General features: G+C 37.2%; 1 protein-coding gene across 1 annotated transcript in view; it reads left to right on the forward strand.

Annotated features, from left to right (window-relative positions):
* Nucleotides 1-19,880, forward strand: part of WDR41 (WD repeat domain 41) — a gene marked incomplete at both ends in the record, with an annotated part of 39,267 nt that extends 19,387 nt beyond the window's left edge. Inside the window, 8 exons of the mRNA XM_084233268.1 lie at nucleotides 696-807; nucleotides 4,092-4,154; nucleotides 5,656-5,766; nucleotides 12,747-12,931; nucleotides 14,796-14,917; nucleotides 16,316-16,404; nucleotides 17,251-17,381; nucleotides 19,728-19,880. Of these exons, the coding sequence (XP_084089394.1) occupies nucleotides 696-807; nucleotides 4,092-4,154; nucleotides 5,656-5,766; nucleotides 12,747-12,931; nucleotides 14,796-14,917; nucleotides 16,316-16,404; nucleotides 17,251-17,381; nucleotides 19,728-19,880 (966 nt within the window). The remainder of the gene's footprint in view (nucleotides 1-695; nucleotides 808-4,091; nucleotides 4,155-5,655; nucleotides 5,767-12,746; nucleotides 12,932-14,795; nucleotides 14,918-16,315; nucleotides 16,405-17,250; nucleotides 17,382-19,727) is intronic.
* Nucleotides 19,881-24,561: the final 4,681 nt, after the last annotated feature.

Raw genomic sequence — 24,561 nt, forward strand, 5'->3', positions numbered from 1 at the left:
TAGACTTTAAAGTACTCTTAGAGGACTTCTATAGTTCTTGAAACACTAACTTCAGTCAGTCAAGAATTAGGAAGTATTAATGGTCACAACAGACATTTATTAAGACTTGGTAAAAGCCATATTTTTAGTATATTTTGAAAAACATCTTAATTTAAGCCCTGTGTATTATCTATTACTGAGAAACAAATTACCTCAAAACTTAGTCGTTCACAACAGTAAATATTATCTCATAGTACTTGTGGTCAGAAATAGAGAGCCAGCTTAGCTGGGTGGTTTTGGCTTAGTGTCTCTTATGAGGTCACTGTTATCTGAAGACCTCACTGGAGTTGGAAATTTCTAGGAGCTTGATATTCTTGGCAAGTTATTGCTGTGTTTTGTCCAGAGGCTTTACTTCTGTTTATATGGATCTTTCTCTGTATGGTTGCTGGGTATTTCCCTGCTACAGTAAGTGATCCAATAGAGAGCAAGGAGGAAGCTGCCATGTCTTTTATTACTTAGTTTTATAAGTCATACCATCCTTTCTGCCACATTTATTTGTTAGAAGTTACTTGATTAATAGAATACACATTCAAGGGAAGGAGAATTAAGCTTAAATTCTTGAAGGAAGAAAGGTAGCAAAGAAATTGTGTACATATTTTAAAGCCAATGACTGCTTAAATTTCTAAACTGATAGACATTTTATGTGAATTTTGCAGGTTTTAACTGTTCTTCAGAGACTGGACGTTTGGCTGTCTGGTGGGAATGATCTATGTGTGTGGAACCGAAAATTAGATCTTCTGTGTAAGACTTGTCACCTTTCAGATACAGGTAAAACCCAAATCAAGTAACTGTAAGCCAGGATTGACAGACTCTAGAAGATACAGTGAATTTTCAGAGACTTTTCATGTATACCTCCGTCAATATAGAGGATTTTTCTTTTTAATTCTGAAGATAACACACAGCCATATTTCTCCAGTTCAGGTTAAGGGTTATGTAAAATATATTTCCAAACCAAATTGGAAGAGAAATCTTTCTTCCCCCATCCCTTGTTGGCTTTCTTTCTCTTATGACAATGGTCAGATCGTCAAAAGTGGTCAAGAAATAGCTGTTCATATATCTCATTGGGCCATGTTCCTAAGCTGAGTTTGGTGAGCACATGGCATCTTGAAGTACACCTTTGACTTTATAATAGCATTTTTTTCTTTATTTGTGGGCTCATTGCATTTTGAGTAGATGGTTAAGGATGCCGTCATTTTATAATTGGTTGCTGAAAAGTTTATATATACTTCATAATTATAATTAGCTTATCTGCACATAGATATTATAAAATGTTAGAAAAATAAGATGTGTTAGCAAAACTAAGTTCATACATTATCAGGATTTACAATTTCATCTCATTTCAATATCTGATCACTAATAATCTTATTTAAATCTAGAGTATGTTTTTAAGTTTAATCCTGAGTTTTCTCTCTATATCTCTATGTACATTTTCCTCCCATATTAGCCTCTTATCTATACATTTTATTCTGTGAATTAATAACTGTGTTGTGAAATATTAAAGACAGAGCTAAAAAGCTTTTGTATGTTAATAGAAATAACCACTTATTATTGCAGTCCTTTAGTTTCCAAGTTATCTTTGAGTACTGTATTTTAAGTAATCAAAACATTGCCCTTTTATTGGTTTCTCAAGAGATTGCAGAAACCTTGAAAGAATCTGTTGAAACCTTTGATAAGGCTATATTTTACTAATAGTGAGCTTTCTGTGATTAGGTATTCCCAAATTGCAGGATGCCAGCTTCTTAGAAGTGCTACTAAACCTTTACCTCAAGAAGCTCCTTTTATAGGTCCTACTTCAACTATGGGCTAGCAGGGCTTTAAGGGATAGTTACTCTGTATTTGGAAATAAACAAATATAATCATAGTATCATGTAATGGAAAGAGCCTTGAACTAAAAAAAGGATATATCCTTTACAGTTGTTTTGTGATTCTGTGTATTCAGTTGCTACTTCTGGATTAGTTTCCAGTATTTTTACTTCATACATAATTTACTTGTGAGGTAACATTGGTTTACAACATTTTCTATAATTTGGAGGTATAGGACCATCCCATTTAGGGGTTGTTAGAACACTACACCCATCACTAAGACACACCCATATTCCTTCATTATAGTCCATTATCCTCTCTTCACACTTTGCTCGCCCCTCTCTCCCTCCCCCCTGGTAGACTCATTTCTATAGTCTGATTTCTGGGGTTTGTTACTGGTTTGACTTTATCTCTCTATTTGTTTCTCTGACCTCCACATATAAGCGACACCCTCTGGTATTCATCTTTCTCTTTCATAATCCCTCCATGTCCATCAATGTTGTTGCAATGGCAAGCTTTTTGTTTTTTTACAGCTGAGTAGTATCCCACTGTGTATAATATACCACATCTTACTAGTCCATTCACCTGTCTTTGTGCATGTGGGTTGTTTTCATAACGTGGCTATTGTGAACATAGGAGTGCATATATCCCTTGAATTGGTGTTTTTACAATTCTTTGAGTAGATAACTAGGAGTGGAATGGCTGGGTCATACGATAGATCCGTTTTTAGTAGTTTGAGAAATCTTCATGCTGTTTTCCATAGGGACCAGACCAGTCTTTATTCCCACCAACAGTGTGTGAAGGTTTCTTTTTCTCCATATGTCATTCTCAAAATGACTTACTTCTGGTCATTTTGATTTGGACCACTGTCATAGGTGTCAGATGGAATCTCCTTGTGGTTTTGAGTTGCATTTTCCTGACAGTAAATGACAGTGAACATTTTTTCCCTGTACCTGTTGGCTTTCTGCGTGTCTTCTTTGGAGAAGTGTCTGTTGGACTCTTTTGCACTTGTTTTGATTGGGTTATTTCTTTCCTTTTTGTTAAGTTGTGTGAGTTCTTTATAGATCTTGGATATCAGCTCTTAGTTGAATATATGCTGTGTATATATTTTCTCCCATTCAAAAGGCTGTCTTTTTGTTTTAGTGATAGTTTCTTTCACTGAGGAGTTCCAGTGTTTACAAATTTCTTCAGCTTCTGTTTTTCTGAGAAGACCTTTATTTCTTCCTCATATCTCAGGGAGAACATTGCAGGATAGTATATTCTGGCCATTTTCATCTTTTAAGTATTTTGGATATATCATTCCATTCTCTCCATCCCCATAGTGTTTCCTCAGAGAAGAGTGAGGTAAGCCTTTTTTAATCCTTGCTGAAAAAAGTGATAATTGTAGTGTATCTTATAAAAATTATGGTTGTCCTAAATCATTGTATGATTCAGCTACAGAAAGATATTCAGAACTCAAAAATAAGTGGAATGTGGTGGAATTTCAATCTGATTATTCCAATAACAACAAGAATTTTGTAGGGCCTCCCCTGGTGGTGCAGGCAGTTGAGCATAGCACTGTGAAGCTGTCTGCAACCTTTGCAGTGCGGGTTTGATCCTGGCCGGCCAGCAAGGGTCCCACATGGCACGGCAGATCTCTCCTGTCTCGCCCACTGCTCCTCTCAGCAGTGTATTTCGTCAGCCTGCCTGTTCCCCGCTCTGTCTCTGGTGAATTCTCTCACTCTCCCACACATCTGGCCTATACCCCGGTTCTTGTATAAATAAATAAATAAATATTTAAAAAAAAGAATTTTGTAAATGTATTAGTTTATCATAGTTACAGTATTTGAAGTCTACTTTTTAGTCCTTGACTGTTGGACAATTCATCTACTGACAGCCACATGCTCTTACTAAGTTTACATTGGGGAAACAATGATTTTATGTCTCATTTGAGTTATCCATCTTGGTAATGGTAAAGGTGATTATCTTAAGGAATCCTTGGTAAATAAGTTTACCACATTAGTAGAAATGTTCAAATAGCATATTCTATCCTTAATAAATGAGTAATGTCTTCCAAAGTTCTTACTACTTTTTTCAAAATCAATTTCCATTTTTAAGTGAGTAAGGGATCGTGGTGTAGAAAATTGCGTGTGCTTTATTTTTACTGCCCCCCTTTTGAGAAAGAAACTCACATTAAACCGAGAATGCTTTTGTTTTCAATGAAATCCAAGAAGATAATTATTTGACCCTTGTTTTATATATCTTTGAAGGGGTCAGTGCTTTGATTGAAATACCGAAGAACTGTGTTGTGGCTGCGGTTGGCAAAGAACTGAGTGAGTATGATTCTTTTTCACTTTTTAATTTTAAACTAGGCTGTGTACACATTTTGGAAAGGCGAGATATTTATTGAAAGGACATATGCCCCTGTTTCATTCTTGGCCTCCTGGGATTATTGAAGTGATATTGAGACTTAGACATTTTCTAAGTTTGTTATTGGTCAAAATGTTAGGTTAGGTTTTGTACTACACTTACATCCCCAAGTGGGGCACTGTAACTTCACTTTTTATCATGATGCCAGAGAGGGCCAATTACACTGTACAGTATTCTGCCTTGCTGATTAATACTTATATACTTAGCAAAAAATTTAACCATGTAAATAAAGCATCAGCATTCTGAGATTATACATTTAAATTGTAAGGGTTGGAAAAGGCTTATTTTGGGAATTCACTAAGGTAGTAGCTATGAAATTTTTGTATCAAGAAGCCAGAATGTGGCCCCATTTCTTTGTGGGGCATTCTTTTGACAACCACAGTTTAAACATGAAAGACTTTCAAGATTAAATAACCTATCTGCTTTGAGTGTTTAGGAACTTTGCTAGAGATTTGTTAGTTGGTAAGCCTCCTGTTCAGAGTCATAGAAAGGTAGGTGACATAACGTATTTTCCAAAGAGAAATGTAAGAGAGAGATTTTAATAATTACTGTCACTTGGCAGGAATATGACCTCTGAGAACTGTGCCCTTCTCAGATATTAGTTATCTGATCTGTGACCATCACAGCACTTGATGCAGTGACTTATTACAACACTTAATACATTGATCTAAAGCTTGTTTGTAAGTGTCACTCTTAACTCTAGACTGAATATGTCAGGGCACTGACTGGGCCTGGTACATAGCAGATACTTAGTAAATGTTGGTAGAATCACTCCAGTTGATTTTATTTTGGATTTTCTGTATTGATTAAAGCTAGGACTTATACTAGTTTAATAACTCTAATTGTTAGTTAAATAATGAGTGACATAATATACTAAACATCTGAAGTCAAAAGCACTGTGTGTCACACAAAAATTGTAAGACATATCTACTTAGAGAAGTTATAATTTAATGGTGTATACAAGAAAAGGTAAAATATAAATAAATGAAAGCGACAGCTGAAGTTTTCACTGAGTTAACTATACATTTATGCCTTATTTTATAGCAGTTCTAACTGGCATGGCAACATGAATAGAGAAAACTGATGGTAAAGGTGATTCAGGGATGTGGGCCAGTCACTGACTAAGGCGAGAGAGGCAGGATAACTGGACATGCACGGAGGCCTTATTGAGAAAGGGGGCTTGGAAGAGTCAATGTAGACAAAAGTGTTCTAAGGACACTTGGGATTTCAGTAGATAATTTCAAACATCTCAAGCATTTGGAAGAAATAATGTAGTATAAATCTTTTTGTAGATGAGTTTTTCAGTCCTTTAGGCATTTCTCATTTAATAAAATGCTTGCTTTTTTAGAGAAATAGAATTTTATCTGCTCTGACCATTTCAGAAAATTTACATGTTTTATTTAGTAATTTTCAGGTTAATAGAACCCACAGAAGGATCACTAGCGTGGGATATCTTTGAAGTTAAGCGTCTCCTTGATCACCAGGATAATATTCTCTCATTGGCTAATGTCAATGGTAAGCTCATTGGGTACATGTTTATAAGTGTGTGTGTGTGTGTGTGTGTGTGTTTATTTATATATAAAAACCACCATACTCACCACTAAGACACCCATAGTCCTCCACCATAGTCCATTATGCCTCTCAACCACTGTGTTTTCCCCTCTTCCTCTTACAGCATTGACTCCAGTCAGTTTTCTAGGGTTTTTTTAAATTTTATCTGATCCTTTGTTTCTCTGTGTTTCACATGTAAGTGAAACCATCTGGTATTTGTCTTTTTCCTTCTGACTTATTTCACTTAGCATCATCCCCTCCAGTCCCATCCTTATTATCACATGTGGCAAGAGTTCATCATTTTTTGTAGCTGAGTAGTATTCTGTGTTGTATCTATGCTGTATTTTTCTAATCTCTTCTGTCCTTGAGTGCTTAGGTTATTTCCATAGCTTAGTTATTGTAAATACGGCTGCATTGAACATAAGAGTATACGTATATCTTTTTGTGTTTTGTGTATAGTGTTTTTGCATTCTTCAGATTGACACCTATGAGTGGAATTGCTGAATCATATGCTAGATCTATTTTTAATATTTTAAGAAACCTTCATACTGTTTTCTGTAGGGACTGGTCCTGTCCACATCCCCTCAGTGTATGAGTCCACAAAGACATTACTAAATCCAGTGTAATGGAGTGTTTCACCTATTTCTTCTTCAGTCTGTTTCATCGTTTCAGGTCTTATATGCATGTCTTAATTCATCTTGAGTTAATTTTTGTATAAGGTGTGAGATGGTGGTCTAGGTTCATTCTTTTTCATGTGGCTGTCCAGTTTTCCTGGCACTGTTAGTTGAAGAGACTCTCCTTTCTCCATTGTATACTTTTTAGCTCCTTTGTCGTAAGTTAACTGTGCATAGATGTTGCAGGTTAATTTCTGGGTCCCCCAAGGCTGGAACAAAGAACCCACTGGGCAGGCAGACTGTATTCACTATGGGCACTTGCAGCCTCCTGGGCACCCTGTAAGATGTCCAGAGGTCACAGGGGTGGAGGGGTGCATGGTGGGTGAGAACTCAGACCTTCCAAAGCCAGTGATCTGGTAGATCCTTGCCAACAAGCCTGGAAACGCTATGCCTGGAATCCTGTGCTCTCCCCATTAATAGGGGAGCAAGCAACAGAAATTGCACCAGGTTTGAGCCTGCACCTCTACTGACTTTTTCCAAGGTGGACACACAAAAACACACTCTGGACAGATGAAGTTTCTGTGGGTACTTGGAGCTTCTTTCTGTGCACACTTGGTGCGGGGGTGGAGGTCACATGCAGGGAGAGGCGAGTGTCTTCCCTAGCTCCCCAGCAAGCACAGAAAATACTAGGAGTGCAGAAATCGAGTAGGGGTCAGATGAGTGGTTCTTGCTACTGCTGAATGTGGTTACTGACTGCCTGTGTGCCCCTCACTGAACAGTTGAGCTCTGCTCTGGCTGAGAATTCCGCACTTCGCTTCCTGAGCCGGGACTGTAGGAGAGCCAAGCAACTTCTTGGGGGAAGGGCAGGTATCACTCCTGCTGGATTGGGGACCATTTGATACTTTTTTTTCAGATTTATTTATGTGTATAAGACCTGGGATGTAGGCCAGAAGTGCGGGGAGTGAGAGGATTCACCAGAGACAAAATGGGGAACAGAAAAGGCAGATGTACTAAAATACACTGCTGAGGGGAGCAGTGGGTGAGACAGGAGAGGTCTGCTGCTCCATGTGGGTTAGCTCCCTGGCCAGGGATTGAATTCATGCTGCAGTGGCTTGATAGCGCTGAAACTTTAACCCCTGCACCACCAGGGAGGCCCCAGGACCGTTTCATACTTAATGTTTCTCAGTCTATCCTATCCTTTCCTATGGTTCCTGTTTCCTCCTAGCTAAGATACCAGTCTTCACATTCCCAGCCCTTCATGGATGCAGGTTTGCTCTAAGCAGTCATCCTATTTGACTTCGTAAATTATTTTAATGAGCATATCCTGTGTGTTGAATCTGACCTTAGATGGCTGGATTGGATTACAACCTACAAATGGCTGGGATTTTGCTAGTTCACTTTCAAATATAGTGTTATCATCAGAGCTCTGCTGGATGATGCATATACTGAGGTCAAATGAGAGGACTCCTGGGACTTCAGTTTGATAGTAGGGAAGAGACTGTAAGAAGGCCCTGTAAGGGTGCCATGAGTATGATGTAGGAGGAGGACCAGACTGTGCCCCCTGACCCGAGACCTGGGTTGGCTCACAGATACCAAGTATAACCTTCATTTGTGTGGCACTCGCCACATTTTTGATCTATCAGTGAGAATGTCCCTCCCAAATCTAAAACTTTCCTCCCAAATAGCCATTGTGTTAGTTAGCACAGCTGCAAGTTTTTCACAGGACCAGCTTGTCTATGGTGATAGAAGTTACCATGGTGGGGAGCACCCCTTTATTTTTCTCTAGGGACTCTTTTCCCTCTAGCCATGGATGCAACACAAATGGCAAGTTTATTTGGGTTACCCTCTGGACACTGCGCCATAAGCTCCAAGGCCCTGGAGCTGCTAAGTAAAGCACAATTGTGTTTTGGACCATTTCATTGAAGTTGTCTGATTTTAGTGGTGAAGTGTTGGTACCATTGACCCATACTTTGTTAATGAAGGTGATGGATTGTTTTGAGGTAGCCTTATCATTGTACTTGTTTTATAGTGTAATGTGCAGAAAAATCCTGTAACATTTTAACCAAGCAAGTTATTTTCAAGTATTTCCTTGAAAACTTCTTCAGAGAAAGAAAATGGAAAGCTAAAACAAACAAAAAAACCTGTTAATAAAAATTACAGAAAATTCCTGGTACTTTTTACTTTACAAACTCCATAATTGTGAAATTTTATTAAAGATAATGAATTAGCCAAAAGGCACACTTAGTAATCATACATAGATATGTGATCTTGAAAAATTTGAAAATAATATGCTGAGATTCTTAATCTTGTACCTAAGCATGTCTGCTATGCTGCAGTTTTCAGTGATCCTGAAATGATTAAGTTACACAAATCCCAACTCCACTCTCAGCCCGACTTCTTTGTCCCCACCCATTACCAAGATGTGGCTAGTTCTGGGTTTGAGCCTCACGGGGAAGTATATTTTTAGTGAGGTGGCTCAAGGGCAATCTTAGAATGGTGCCACAAAACTCCCTTATATGTTGATGAGGCATGTAAGTTTACCAAAGCAATCTGAATACCTGGACAGGTTTTTAAAGACAGACAGACACAATAACCTTGCTTGTCTCTTCTGGAAAAAGGCTTTGGGTGCAGCTTCTTTTTTCCCTTTTCTTGTTTTGTGTTGCTAGCACGGTTGTTAATTACAAAGTATTAGTGTTTCTGAGGGATGGTTAGATAGATACCAGTTGGGATTTTCATACTAAATGATAACTTAGAATGAAATCCATCCATTAACATCATTGAGATTATTTGATGTGAAACATTTTGAACTGTTGGGGAATATAAATAATTTACACAGTGGTAAAATGCTTCGATTGAGGTAAATGCTGGTATTCTGTTGTCAGTGAAAAAAATTCAACTGGCAATGATCTTTATTTCTATTACATAAATGAATTATAGACACTGGAGGGCTAAGGGGAGGCAACTGTGTGGTCTCAGTAGGTAAGTTAACTGTATTATGGTGACACGTGCAGAGTCAGAGTCAAGAAAAATTTTCACTCCCTAACTTCTCTGGTTCTTTTGTACTTGGAATAAAATGGGAAGGAGAAAGGTAAGGTGATGGAAAAGGGTATGGCAACTTTTCCACTGTGAAATCTGGAAGCTTGTTTTTCTTCACAGATGAAAAATGAATTTGTTTCTTTACAAAGCAAATTCTATAGAGTATCAATAAACTATAAAAATTTGACTCGGAACCAAGGTGAAATAATGTTTTTAAATGTGATTGCTAGTCATTCATTATTCTAAGAGATTGTTCATTTAGTTATTAAGAAATTTCTTTTGTGGCTTTTTTGATGAATGGAATAATTAAATCATAATTACCCATCTTATATATTCCTGAATTATAAGTAACTGGATGTTTTAATACCACTAATAGGGAATAATATCAGGTGCTCAAAATAATGCCAGGGAATAGGAGATAATGGCTACACGTTTATTATTTAACTTAATTTTTAATGCTATCCTTATTTAATGCCTGACAAATAAAAGATAGAGAAAGGTTAAATGACTTTCTGAAGACTACATGGCTAATAACAGGCAGAACCAAAATTAGGACTTGGGTTTCCAGACTCACAGTATATTGTTCTGTTCTGCTTTATATTAAATACATAAGAATTAAAATAGATAATTTTTAGTCTCAGCAGTTACACATTTTACAGTAAATATAAGTTGTAAAGTTGTCTTAGTTGACCTATTTCATTTTCCTTATGGGCTTTAAAAACTTGTTATTGTACAAGTAATTATAGTCAAAAGAGATAAAATATAAACATAAAAATTTAAAAATATAAATTAAAATCATCCCACCATGCACCATTTAATACTGGCCCATACCTTTCTAGGTATTTTCCTGGGGTGTGTGTGCATGTGGGTGCGTGGGTTTCTTACTGTTTGGTAACAATATATCCTAAATGTATTTCCAAGTAAAATATAAACATTCTTTTTAATTTTGGCAACAGCACTGCTATTTCATTTTGTGAATGTCTTATTTATTTTTTCCTTTTACAACTAGGTTTTTCAGATTTTTATTATTATGGTATATAATCTTGCTATATGTTATCTTTTTTGTAGTTTACTAAGGATTCATTCCTAAGAGTATTGTTGGGTTAATGGGTTTACATTTTTTTTTTTTAAGGTTTTGATAGGTATTATCAAATTTGAAAGAGTATACCAATTTATACCAAGACATTAGTAGATCATGAGTGTGCTGATTCTGTTTGCTTTGCAAGCATTGGGTATTTTCCACTTTTATAATTTTTCCCAATTTGCAAGTCAAGCTAGTATCTGGTTGACTTTTAGGGAAGTTGAACATCTTTTCATAAATTACTGATCATTTGTAGCTGTTCAGGTCCTTCACCCATTTTTTTTTTTTTTTTTTTTTTGCTACTGGAGTATTTATCTTATTCTTACTGAATTTTTTTTTAAACTATTTTTTTTTTAAATAGAGGCATGTTTTATTTATTTATTTATTTGTTTGTTTGTTTGTTTATACATGCACTGGGTACAGTCAGAAGTGCAGGAGGGTGAGAGAATTCACCAGAGCCAGAGCAGGGAGCAGAGCAGGCAGAAGGACCGAAGTACACTGCTGAGGGGAGCAGCGGGGGGCAGCCGGGGATCGAACCGGCGCGGCAGAGGCCGCGGGCAGCTTCGCAACCCAGCCCTCAACCGCTGCGCCACCGGGGAAGCCCCTGAATTGTTTTTTTAAAAGATTTATTTATTTATTCATTTATACAAGCACTGGGTACAGTCAGAAGCACGGGAGGGTGAGAGAATTCACCAGAGCCAGAGCAGGGAGCAGAGCAGGCAGAAGGACCGAAGTACACTGCTGAGGGGAGCAGTGGGTGGCAGGAGAGGTCTGCGCGCCATGTGGGACCCTCCTCCAGTGGCCGGGGAGCAGCCGGGGATTGAACCGGCGCTGCAGAGGCTGCGGGCAGCATCGCAACCCAGCGCTCAACCACTGTGCCACAGGGGAGGCCCATTATTCTTACTGATTTTTAAGAAGTTCTGTGTATCAAGTTAATAGTAAACCTATTTTGACATCAAAGTTGCAAATTTTCCCCAGCTTTTTGTCACTGATGTGTGTGAATTTTTTTTGCAAAACATATTTTCTCAAATCTCTTTCCCCAATCCTGCCTCCTTTAGAGCCTTTTAGAATTTCATATTTATAAAAAAAATTCACCTTTACTTAATCCTTGAATTAATGCTTCAATCTACTTGAAACTTATTTGGGTATATGTGAAATAATATAAAAAATAATATATATTGGTCTCTGCTACCAGTTCGTAACAAGGATCCTAAAATCTTTGAAATTCTCTTGGTGATATGAGTGTCTTTTGTTAATGAGACCATTCGTTCTTGCTGGGCTTCTAAATGGGGCCTAGTCATCAGAAAGACAGAGTCTACAATTAGAAGCCCACAATATTCAGGCTTCTGGCTCCTGGATTCTGTAAAGAGAGAAGAGGGACTAGAAAGGGAGTTAATAGATTGTCCCTCCATGATGAAGCTCCATTAAAAACCCCAGTGGAATGGAGTTTGGAGAACTTCTGGTTGTTGAACATATAAAGGAAGAGTGCTCCAATCAGAGAGGGCATAAAGCTTTGCCCCCCTTTCCACATACTTTGTCCTACATGTCTCTTCCATCTGGATGTTCACCTGTATTCTTTATCACACCATTTTATATAGTAAACTGGTAAATAGTAAATAGTTCTATAGGAAATTGAGCCAGAGGAGGGGGTTATCAAAACTTCTGACTTGCAGCTGATTGATCAGAAGCACAGGTATCACCCTGGACTCATGATTGGCACTTAACATGGAGGAGAAGGGACTAAGCTGTAAGCCTAAGCTTTTGGCCCACGGCATTTGATGCTGTCTCCAGTTAAATTGTAGAATTGAGCTAGTGTTTGAGATTTTCTTGGTGTGGGAAAATCTCCACAGATCTGTTATACTAGTGTGAGAGAGTATATGACAAGCACCAGAGAAGTGTAGGCTTTGTAAACAGTATACCAAGTAAGATGCTTTCATTTTTATTCCCCAAATACTTAATCATATTGCAGCATATGCGGCATGTCTTACTTCACTGAATTGAAATGGAATCATTATTACATACTGAATACATAAATAATCTTGAATCTATTTCTGCTTTTTCTGTTTACGTTAATCTTCCTGTTTGGTTTATTTAGGTACATCATTATTTTAATTATTTTGGTGGTCTAGAGCATTATTACTCAGGCAGTCCATTTTTAATTGTAGCCTAGGTCAAATGATCAACAGTGAGATTAATATGTGCCCTCTCCCTAGATTTGCATTTTGTAACTGGCTCTCATGTTGGAGAGCTGATTGTCTGGGATGTCCTGGACTGGACCGTGCAGGCTTGTGAACGCAACTTCTGGGACCCATCTCCACAGCTGGACACCCAGCAAGAAATAAAACTCTGTCAAAAATCAAATGACATTTCTATTCATCATTTCACATGGGATGAAGAGGTAAAAAAAAAAGTCTAAAAATATCTGTAAACTTGCCTTTTAAAGTAAAACCCATTTAGTAACATTTAAAATGTAATCTTGAAGGATATACAAATGTCATTCCCCATGTTCAAGTTAAGCTTTAAAATGTGATATTTTTCAAAGATTGCACCACTTGCATTATAAAACCATTTTAATCTTTTATTCTTGAGATAAGTGATTTTAAATGGTCACAGATGTGAAAGCTCTGTTGAAATTTTGGGTTGGATTAAATAATCCATAGGATTTGCGGATAGTGCTTAAGAAACACTGCAGGAGAGTCCTTTTGAAGATAATGGTGCACTTCTTAGAAGGGTAAAAGAAATGAAAAATGTCAGGAATATTTTTCTTAGTATATTACCCTAGGGCAAGAAGATTTTGAGATAATTCCTGTGTTCTAGGCCTTTTGGTCTTGAAGCACTTCACATCTGTGATGCAGGAAGAGGTTAGTACCCAGTAAGATTACTGAATCCTGGCTCTGATCTGAACATACCTTCTTTTAGTTTCAGGGTCTCAGAAAATGTGTTTAAGTGGGAGGTTACTTTTCTGAATGTAATCACAGACATGTTTAAGGAGCGGGGGTCCCTTTGAGGAGTGGTGTTGGGGGAAGCTTTTATCTCACTTTATCTTGTGCCTTTCTAAACTGTTTAAGTTTTCTAATTGTATGCCTGCTACTATTTTATTTAAAATTTGCTATAATAGTGTTCTTGATGGGGGAGTGTGGTCCTTTTTTTTTTTTTCCTCTTCACCTCTCTTTAAAAAATAAAACAATAGTATAAGAAAAGGATACAGAACACATACCTAACAATTTTCTGTATATCTCAACTTTGGAAAACAGATATATCTGATAAAAACAATAAGGTATCTGAAAAACTGGATACCATACATCTGCATTGAGTTTGGAGCCTTTGAAGCCACAAGAGAAGGGTTCTCTGGTGCAAATAGGGAGGCAGTGTGTAGGAATTTTTAAAAGGTCTGCCTCATGGGGATGATGGGATACCTGTTGAATAAGAATGAATGATTCTAAGACAAGTACTACCAAAAGTGTGAGTTGCAAAATAATTTTAGAAGCTAGGTGATGTAGTATGCGGAAAGAGCAAGGGACTGGAGTAACATGACCTTTATTCTAATATTGACTCCATGTGTTAATTTTTTGTGTGACTTCAATGTTAAATTTTAACTTGCTCATCTGGAAAATGGAAATAATACTTGTTTTTTCTACTTTAATAAGGTATCTTATTAAGGTGAAGTTGAAATAAGATAAATATTGGGGAGAGTATTTTCAAAAGATAATTAGTTAAAAAAGGGGAAGTATTAACATTCCATTTGGAAAATGTTTTTGTGACGCTTTTAGAGCATCTTGGGATAGTGTCATTCCAGCATATGCTTTTTTGTGTCTTACAGATCTTTCGATTGCTGGAGATGGGGAAGTACAAGTAATTTTGCTCACATTTTCCAGGCAAAAGCAGCTCAGTAATTTTCCCAAGGAAATAGTATTTTATGTGAATGAAAACCTAGGTTATACCTCAGCAGCTGTGTGCCAGAGCCAGCCCACGGGCCAGAACTCCTTTCTCTAGCTTTCATTTTAGTGAGGGAGAAAATGATGCTAAGGGGTGTGATACACAGAACTGCATTATCGGTTGCCTCCTTCTGCCTTGCAGAAGCATTGAGCTTTCCTTGGTGCTTTATATTTTTGGATTTCAGAGGGCAGTACAGTCATGTGGACTGAAGGCTAGGAATAAGAAAGGTTACATTGGCTTTCTGATAACACTCCAGTGCTGAAAATCTATTACACCAGGTAGTGGTTAGTCCTAGTCTTACGCTCACTTTTGAATTTTTCCCCCAGAACATATTTGCTGCAGTTGGAAGGGGTTTATACGTGTATAACCTTCAAATGAAGCGTGTGATTGCCTCCCAGAAAACTGCACATGACTCCAATGTCCTACACATTGCCATACTACCAAACAGGTAAAGTTTCCATCTGTTCTGCAGCAGATGAAAGAAATTCAAAGTCCCTTAGGCCACCAGTATAATATTGCAAGTGTCAAAGCTACCTGGCTCCATGGCTTGACCTGCTATGTTCTTTTGAAAATAGGGAATACCCAATGGCTGTCTATAATAGAAAAATTTGTGGCAATGTATTACAAAATTTACAAGAAGCAGGGTTCAATGAAATGAATTATGTTGAATTTTGTTACTAGAAAAGATAGTTTAGTCTCCCTGGTGGTGCAGGTGGTTGAGTGCCACGCTCTGAAGCTATCCACAGCCTCTGCAGTGCGGGTTCCATCTCGGTCAGCCGGTGAGAATCCCACATGGTGAGCAGACCTCTCCTGTCTCGCCCGCTGCTCCCTTCATCAGTGTGTTTTGTCAGTCTGCCTGTTCTGTTCCCCGCTCTGTCTCTGGTGAATCCTCTCACCCTCCCGCAAATCTGGCCTGTACCCTGATTCTTGTATAAATAAATCTTTGAAGAAAAAAAAAAAAGGCTATTTTAAAATTTGGTATTTATCTAAAAAAGTAAACTTTTGCACACTTAGTAGGTACTAATTTTTCTTTTTATATTTCCCAATGGACCCACCTTTTTATTGATGTCTTTTAGTGGCTAGAATCAAATGATAGTCTCCTTGTTGTCCACAGCTTTCCTCTCTGGGTAAATTTGGCTGCTGAGTTTCTAAGGATGAAATTACATGAAGGGAATAAGTGTATTTTTCTCTTAGGATACTTTGAGAATGAGAGGCACCCTGAGAATTTAATACAGTAAGAAGACGAAAGGGGACTGCTCAGGATACCATGAAAGTGTAATTCATATTCTGCTTTTCTGAATGAATTTATTTATTTTTAAAGAGGCATGTATTTTATTTATTTGTTTGTTTTGTTTGTACATGCACTGGGTACAGTCAGAAGCGCAGGAGGGTGAGAGAATTCACCAGAGCGGGGAGCAGAGCAGGCAGAAGGACAGAAGTACACTGCTGAGGGGAGCAGCGGGCAGCAGGAAAGGTCTGCGGGCCATGTGGGACCCTCCTCCAGTGGCCGGGGAGCAGCCGGGGATCGAACCGGTGCTGCAGAGGCCGCGGGCAGCTTCGTAACCCAGCGCTCAACCGCCGCGCCACCGGGGAGGCCCCCTGAATGAATTTTTTTAATGGAGATATTATTTATAACATTTAAGCCACTGTAATATAGTATAATGTGGGCATTTCCTAAAGAGTGCTTTTACTTTGCATTGCAAAATCATGGTAAATTGAGATTTTTTTTATCAGCTGCTAAGAGCTGAATGAAAGCAGTTGAAGGCTCCACTGATATCTTTCACTGCAAATTTCACATTGGCTCTCCATGGTGCTCTTTTTTTTAATCATTTTTCTGTTTTGACAGGCAGTTAATCTCATGCTCAGAAGATGGCAGTGTACGCATTTGGGAGTTACGAGAAAAACAGCAGCTTACAGCCGAACCTGTACCAACAGGTGTGTCTTTTCTCAAAAGCTGGTCTCTTCCTTTCTCATATGAAAGGAATGTTTAACCACAGGAATGACATACAATATGCTCCAAATAGGCAACAGTGTTTACAGGAAGCATATGGTAGGATATTGGGATCTAAGATTCACCTCTTAATATTGCCTTAATGCAGAACTACGTATTTATTTCCATTCCTGTCAACTGGGATTTTGTTGTGAAGGGAAACTCTTTGTTTTCTGTAATCTGACCCAATAACCTAATGAAGTTCATTCTGCTTTTATATTGTCTTATCCTGCCTGATAACAAATGGAATTTATACTGTTAGATGCCAAGCTACAATGTTTTTTCTGTCATGAAGCATTATCATTAACATTGAGCTCAGTGTATGGAAAAATACATTTGTCTGTCATAATTTCATGAAATCTGGGCTTTCAGGTGTTTGGGGAAGCAAAATCCCAGTTGTCAACCTTTGTATAAGAAATCAGATGCTGACCTCTGGAGTATTAATTTTGACACTCAATTTGCTATTTCTTTACCCTTCATTGATAGATAATGACTTGTGACCTTTTTTCTCCCCTTTCTGACACTGCCATTCAGGCCTTTGACTTCTCATGTTTTATTCCCAGAACGCAATCATAGTTACATACTTTCACAGGTGTGAGTAGGAGCAATAAAAAGAGAGGAGGAACAAATCTGGTTAACCAAGAAAGATGTAATAAAGTAACATGTTTGAATCTAGTATAGAGTTGTATAACCTAACCCTGGACTAAAAATTTTGTTCTTCTGATTTCATAATACTGTCATAGGTAATGAACAGAGTAATTTTGAAATGATTGACATTATTGTTTCTCTAGGTTTTTTTAATATGTGGGGATTTGGAAGAGTGAGCAAACAAGCCAGTCAGCCTGTTAAAAAACAAGAAAGTGTCACCTCAAGCTCACTGGAGCTTATTGGAGATTTGATTGGACACTCATCTTCTGTGGAGGTATTATTTCCAGTAGGCATGTAAATGTCCAGGGAGCTCTGCTTTTGCATCTCACTGCTCTTCATTCAGCTGGTGTCATAGACTTAATACATCTCTTATGTGTGGGTTTTTGCTGAATTTAAATATGGATTAGGATAGGTTATATTGTATACAAACAGGATCTCCCTTGGACGCAAGGCATACGTTTGCTTCTAAAAAATGGACTTATTCACTATTGCTGAAGAAATGGAGATAGCTGATGAAAAAGACAATGTGAATCGTGTTGATTCTATAATACTAGTAAGTAGAGGTTGATTGAGGGTTGTGTAGCGTTTGTCTTATAGAATCTAATTCTAGGGGCCTTTATTAAATTCATGAACAGAGTGCTACTACTTTCACCTCCCTTTGAAGAATAGTTACCTTTAGTAAAACAGTGTCTTATCATTATGCATGTATGAATTAGCTGAGAATTATAAGATGCATACAATTTTAACTTGCAAAATCCAAATACATTAATATTTACTATAGCACCATTGTCTGTGGTGAAGGGTAAGAACAGTAGTGATAAAGGGATCACTGGAAGTGGTGATAGTATGATGATGATGACAGTGTAAGAGTGAATTTCTTAAATGATTCTTTGATTGTATAGCCAAGGAAGAACAATTCATTTAAAATTGAATTTATGCTTAGAAGTATCAGCACCACAATTGCTACTGAGCAGTAGATTCGACATTGGAGTTTACAAAAATGCAATCCTTGCCTTCATGGATCTCATACTGTAGTAGAGAGGAGGGATACAGATCTAATAAGCTATTAACCTGAAATGTTTATGGTGACCTCAGGTGAGTAGCAGACAGTGACTACTTGATGCTGATTCACTGTTTTACTCATCTTTGCTTTTCTCTAACAGGTAGCCCAGTTGTTTGCATTTTGTTTTAACTTTTTGTGTTTGCTTAGGTGGTTATAAGTGTACTTTTAGAGTGGTGAGCATGGACTATCAGAGAAGAGCAAAGATAGAAGCATATTGAACACGGGGTTCCTGTGAACAGACATTAGAAGGAATTAAAACCTGGGCAAGTAGGCTTGGGTCAGATTATGAATGTCCTGTAATCTGAGGAGCTTGGACTTTTTTAAAATAGTAGGAACCCATTAAAAGTTTTTAAATGGTGGGGGAAACCTTCAGAGTGGTCTATTTGTCATAATGTAAATGTGTCAGAGTCTAGGAACTTTTCCTTGGTGAAAGTATTCATGCTCAAGCATTGTTTAAAACTTATTTCTCTGGTTTTATTGAGAAAAATCTAAGCTAACTCCTGAAACCTCTCATTCTTACCCTTTAGCCCAGCTCCTCTACTGTGCACTGAATTGTCTTTTTGTCCCTTCATCCTATATCATCTGCTGAGGCTATATCCTGCTATCTTCAGAAATGTGAAAGTTCTTTCCAAGAAAATTCTCCTTCTGATGTTCTGTTTCTCACCTTTATTTCACTCTGCTTTGAGGAGCTCATTCTTTCCATGACTTCATTTCCTTCTACTACCAACTCTTTACTGGGCAAAGGGTTTTTGCCTTTTATAAAGATTTGCTTAATAATTTCATTTACTTTTTATTTTCTTATACCTTTTCTAAATTTCCGTGGCAAATCATACTCTGTACTACATTATTTAATGCCTGATTACAGTCTTGGGTATCTTAATTGTTTTAACTGAAGCAGAACCTTCTTGAGTGTAGCGACCTTCAGCATATAGATGACATTCAAGTAGATGCTCCTGGAGTTCTGTATCTCCTTTTATCTTGAAGAATTCAGATATTTTATTAGTAATCATTTGTACTTGCCTCATTATTTATGCTCAGATGACTAAGTAAAGCAAGACTGGCAGGACCTATCCTGACCACCTTAAAACTAATACTTGAATTACATTATGCTAACACTCAGGAGATATTTTTGGACTTCACATATCTTATAAAAATAACTTACATGTAATTCTGTGTTTCGGCACAACAAAGTTTTGATTTTTTTTTAAATAATTTTTTTTTTAACATCACTGTTCATTTTTAAATAGTATTTGCTTCCCCTCACCTCCTCAGGTGTAGTCCCCATAAAATTTCCTTCCCCAGTGCACCCATGCACCATCACCTCAGTCCACTGTGCTCCTCTCTCCCCCCCCCCCCTCCGATTCCCCTGCAGAAGTTCTGATTTTTAAAATACTAGTTATATTTTTTAGTACTTGTGACTATTAGTTAAAAATCTCATGAAAAAGGAATTCAGGTCCAAAGAAGTCTCCAAGGTTACATATCTTACTAGCACATGTTTTTCTATTAACCTGTTCTCCTCGAAGTTCCTAGAATTAGTATTTTTCAATTTCTTTACAGATGTTTCTATACTTTGAAGACCATGGGCTAGTGACATGCTCTGCCGATCATCTCATCATTTTGTGGAAAAATGGAGAACGAGAATCTGGATTGCGCAGTTTAAGATTATTTCAAAAATTAGAGGAGAATGGCAACTTGTATCTTGCTGTCTAGTTTAAGGAATTAGATACTTGTGCATGAATCTTGACCATCAAATATACTGGGTAATTCTCTGAACACCATTAACCTATTTGTCACTTAAATTTGTAACAATTTTTTGTCATTCCATAAAATTCTGTTAGTTTGAATTCTTATTTGTTGGCCTGTAAACCAGCATCAAGTTGTCTTTCAAGTTAGCCCATCACTAAAGAATATACGATGACTCTTTTATTGGACTTTTCTATAGCAGTAAGCTGAAAGCTGAAACCACTGAGGAAACAGCTCTAATTTTACCAGTGAGGTTTCAGACCAAAGCACAAATATCTGTTGATAGAAAATGAAATTATGGGTTATCCTTAATTATTTTTATTCTATAAAGAAATTCTACACCAGAAATTGAATGAACTTAAATTTAATAAGATTAGTACTTAAAACTTCTATTTAGTATAATTTTATTGTCTCTAGTTAAAGATACTTTATTCATAATTTAGGTTTTTAAAAAGTTACACGTACTTTCTTCCATGTTGCCTTTTGGAGTTTGAAATACTTTTGTTTTCCAAGATGAATATTTTAATTATACCTGTTCTTTCCTTTAAAAAGTTATGAAATATACCTGATAATTATGGAAGGTATTTGGGGAGAAAAATGAAAACCTCACTGAAAAACAGGTAGGATGTAGTGTGTCTTAAACTGATCCAGTTGGAAATGAAGATTGCATAGTAATCTCAGTGCTGGTGTTGATGAAGTGGGTGCTATGTTTTGAGCTTCTCTAGTTTAAACCTAAACCTTGTGAGGAGGTAGAAATAAGAGTTAATAGTAAAGTTAAGGCACTTATTAGTTTTTTTTTTCCCAAATCACCCCAGTATTTGATAACATATATCACTGTTCTGTGGAGCAAAATGGAATCTCTCACTGTTTAACTGCAACTTTTTTTTTGGGGGGGGGGGGGAGGTTGTTTCCCATTGATTTTTTTGTTTTTAGTTCTGGGTACTGAAATCCCTATAAACTTAATCTTATGAGTATGTATTTTTTTTTTCTCTAGTATGAATTGGTCTGAACAGTTTTCTTGATAAGTATTAAATCAGCAACTGCCCCTCATATGTGACAGGGATGAGAGATGGTAAACTGTTGCCGAAGTGCCTGATTCACTTTACCTTTGACTCAAATGTGAAATGCTTAAGAAAGCTTCACTTGGGTAGTTTCTTATAGTGACCAATCATCTTCATCACCCACTGGCCTTAGAGGATACTTTCTTTCTCCCTATTGGTAGTACTGAATAAATCATAAAAAATAGTGTCCATACATTGAAAAATAGGTGGGTTTAATTATGGAGTTAAATTACTGATAAAAATCTTACTAAAGCAAAGCGCAGGGTGACTGATATATTAGAGGACTAGTTATCACCTACATACCCTTAATGGAATCTTTATAAAATGTTACTTTCATTAATTTTACCTTCGATAGGAGCTTCCACAGCTACATACAAAGACTGGAAGAGCTAAAGTCATCTTGGCTAGACCATTGCCATAATGTTATAACTGAGGCCCAGTTCAGGTAAGGTTTTGCAATGTTAGTTTTATAGTGCCCATATCATCACTGAGTTAAGAAACAGGTATTGAAGAGGACTGAAATGAGAGCTAAAGATTTAGATAAGTTCCACTCTATATATGAAGAAAACCAAGTAGTGTTCAGTCATTATTTCTACTTTAATTAGTAGTGAAAATTTCATGGAGGCCTATATTAAAACTTATGGTACTTCCATTTATAGAAGAACATGAATAGGAAAATCAACATTGCCTTTAGGCAACAAACTGCTATCATGGTGTTTTTGAGGGGTTACACAGAGGCTGATTTCTAATCTTTTGAAATTGGAGCATGAGGTAGTATATTCTTAAACTAGGCAGACATTCAGTCTGAGTGTTTCAGGCTTTATGGTTTTCTTTATAAATGAGCTCTACCCCATTGTTTGCTACCTTTTTTGAAAATTCTCTATTATTGGATCATGGGTTTGTAAGGTCTTCTTGAATTATTCCCTAATCTGTTCTGGGCTAGTTTTTTTTTTTTCTAAATACACTGCTGAGGGGAGCAGCAGGCGCGGCAGGCTATCTGCCGCGCCCACTGGTGAAGGGAGCAGTGGGCGTGGCAGGAAAGGTCTGCCACGCCATGTTGGACCGGGACCCTCACCGGTGGCCGGGGATCGAACCGGCGCTGCAGAGGCTGCGGGCAGCCTCGCAGCCCAGCGCTCAACCACTGCGCCACCAGGGGAGGCCGTCTCTGCTAGTATTTTGTGATGGTATCTATTCAAAACAAGTGCTGCAAAGCACAGGTGAATTTCAGGAGCAAACATTACCATAAGGATCACCAGAAATCCCTGTTAGGATCTCAAGGGAAGCCTCCAACCCATGCACTGGAATGTATGATTTTTGCTTTCATGAGTGTCCTCAGAGTTAGAAATACAAAGGCAAACTTAGAAGATTCTGGCAGTGATTCAGAGCTGCTCAGTAGTTATATGTAAACTGCTGATAATAGCCAAACTTTTAATTTAGAAGACTACAATTTCAATTGCAGTACTTATGTGCATTTTTACCACTACATTTGCAACTCCAAATTAACACTGTACAGTCCTTTGTCCAGTTCTTTTAAAATCCTTTTACTCCCTCATTCTCTGGTTATATTCACATAACAGTCAGAAGCCTAAACTTTAGGGGGAAGTAGATCTCCCTTCTATTTTTTTTTCCTCTCAGATTCAGTGGATTCCCACAGACCTGACAAGACTTATTCTTTGCTAATTCAGGTAAGCAAATTTAACCATTTAAATTATAGTATCAGGTTGTGCTGCATTTTCCATAAGACTCTCCTCAGAACAGAATGTTTCAATAAACAACTCAGTGGAGGAGGCAGTTATAATAGCTCATACCAATCTGATACATACACCATTTGAGTGGCTGTATTTTTAATAAATTCACTATGTGGAGAAATCTACTGTTTAGCTAGCAGCTAAATAAAAGGAATAATATAGGGTAAGCTTTAACGTTCGTATAGAAATGTCAGACAGCTGGCTAAATGATACTTACCAAAAGGAACTGAAAGCAAGATGGTCAGAAAAAGATTGTCCTTGCCTCAAATAAGCTGCTGAAAGCTAAACACATTATTTAGCTCCTTAAAATGGATTCTGGCATCCTGGATTTAATGTGTTCTGAAAAAAAGGTGACTCAGGAAATAAAGGACACTAAACCGAAATTTTGAAATTATGAAAAATTTAGGCCAACGTAGGAAAATAAAAAGGTATTGGGACTGAAAAATGGCTGTAAGAATTTAGTTACAAGTACTTCACAAAAACATTTTTTATCACATTTACATAATGCAACATTACAATACAAAGCTGGCTGTTGTCCTTACCAAGCAAATTCTCTTATCTAACAAAAATAATTTAGATACATTTCTTTGCATGGAATTGTCATGTTTACTTTTTTTGGTACAAAACAGGAAAAAATTGGCACATTATGTAGTGATAGTCATTTTTTTTTTCCAGTGTAGTAGTTCCAAGTATCCTGCATTCCACTTTTCATTTTATAAAACTACTGGTTCAATTAATTCACTCTGTACCTCTTAAAAATGCGGTATGCCATACACAGAATTTAAAAGCAAAATGAAGATTTCATTTACTGAATTGGTAAGAGTGATAATACATATAGAGAAGGGTTGACAAAGGAAAATCTCAAGTTGACTTTGTGTAGCTCACAGAAAGTTGTGAAAAGAGCTGTATAAAAATATGCACTTGTGCTTCAGAAGCTTTTAGCATACAATAGCTTAAAATAGTATTTACTTCTTTCTCATTAGCTTGTTTTTCTGATATTTACACGTCTTGCGATCCTTTTTTACATCTTTGAAGCAAAATGGCGTGATCTTAAATATAGATCGGTTAAAAATATCTGAACTTTCTCCCCATCCCCTCCCCAAATATATATGTAGAGATGGTACACGGCACAACATACTCCATGGTTATACCCAAAAAATTCAAATTGCTTTAATAAAAATTTAATAAAAATGGAATTTTCATGTTTCAACATGACAGCAAATGTATATAAATTTTTTTTTTTAAAAAAAGCTTGTCCAAGGGCATTCAGTTTAATGGCTTTTATGTAATATAGTGCCTTATGACTCCCTCAGAACCAGATGTTGCTTCCTTCCCTGTCATGGATGGCTTTCTATTAGGATGAATCCCTGTTACAAGAAAGTGGGTGACTCAGGTTGCTAAATACCAAGCTAGAGGACACTCACAAGGTCAAGACTGTTTAACTTCGATGTAACACCACGGACTGAAAGAACAACCAAGGCTGTGAAGCTAGTTAGTTGCTTTGCTCATTTTATAAATCCTTCAGACGATGCTCTTAAAGAAAATAGTCAAGCTAAATAATGATGGTAACTTACGGTAAGAAATGAGCTGAGCTATTTGGTCATCATCCACAGAGAGGCTCATAAGGACCAAATCTTTGCTGCTTTTATCCTGTTGGACAGCAAATTAACTTTGGTTTGATGAGGGCACAGAGAATGACAGCAGAGCACAGGAGTTTGCCATGTGTTTGTTCTGTCACTAAGTATTTAAAAGAATTTTTCCTTCATAGAACATAACTTTCAAAAAATGAAACCTGGGGACTTGAATAATTAAATACCAAATATTAAACATTATCCGCTT

Source organism: Talpa europaea (genome assembly GCF_964194135.1).
Source record: "Talpa europaea genome assembly, chromosome: 5".
Taxonomy (NCBI): Eukaryota; Metazoa; Chordata; class Mammalia; order Eulipotyphla; family Talpidae; genus Talpa; species Talpa europaea.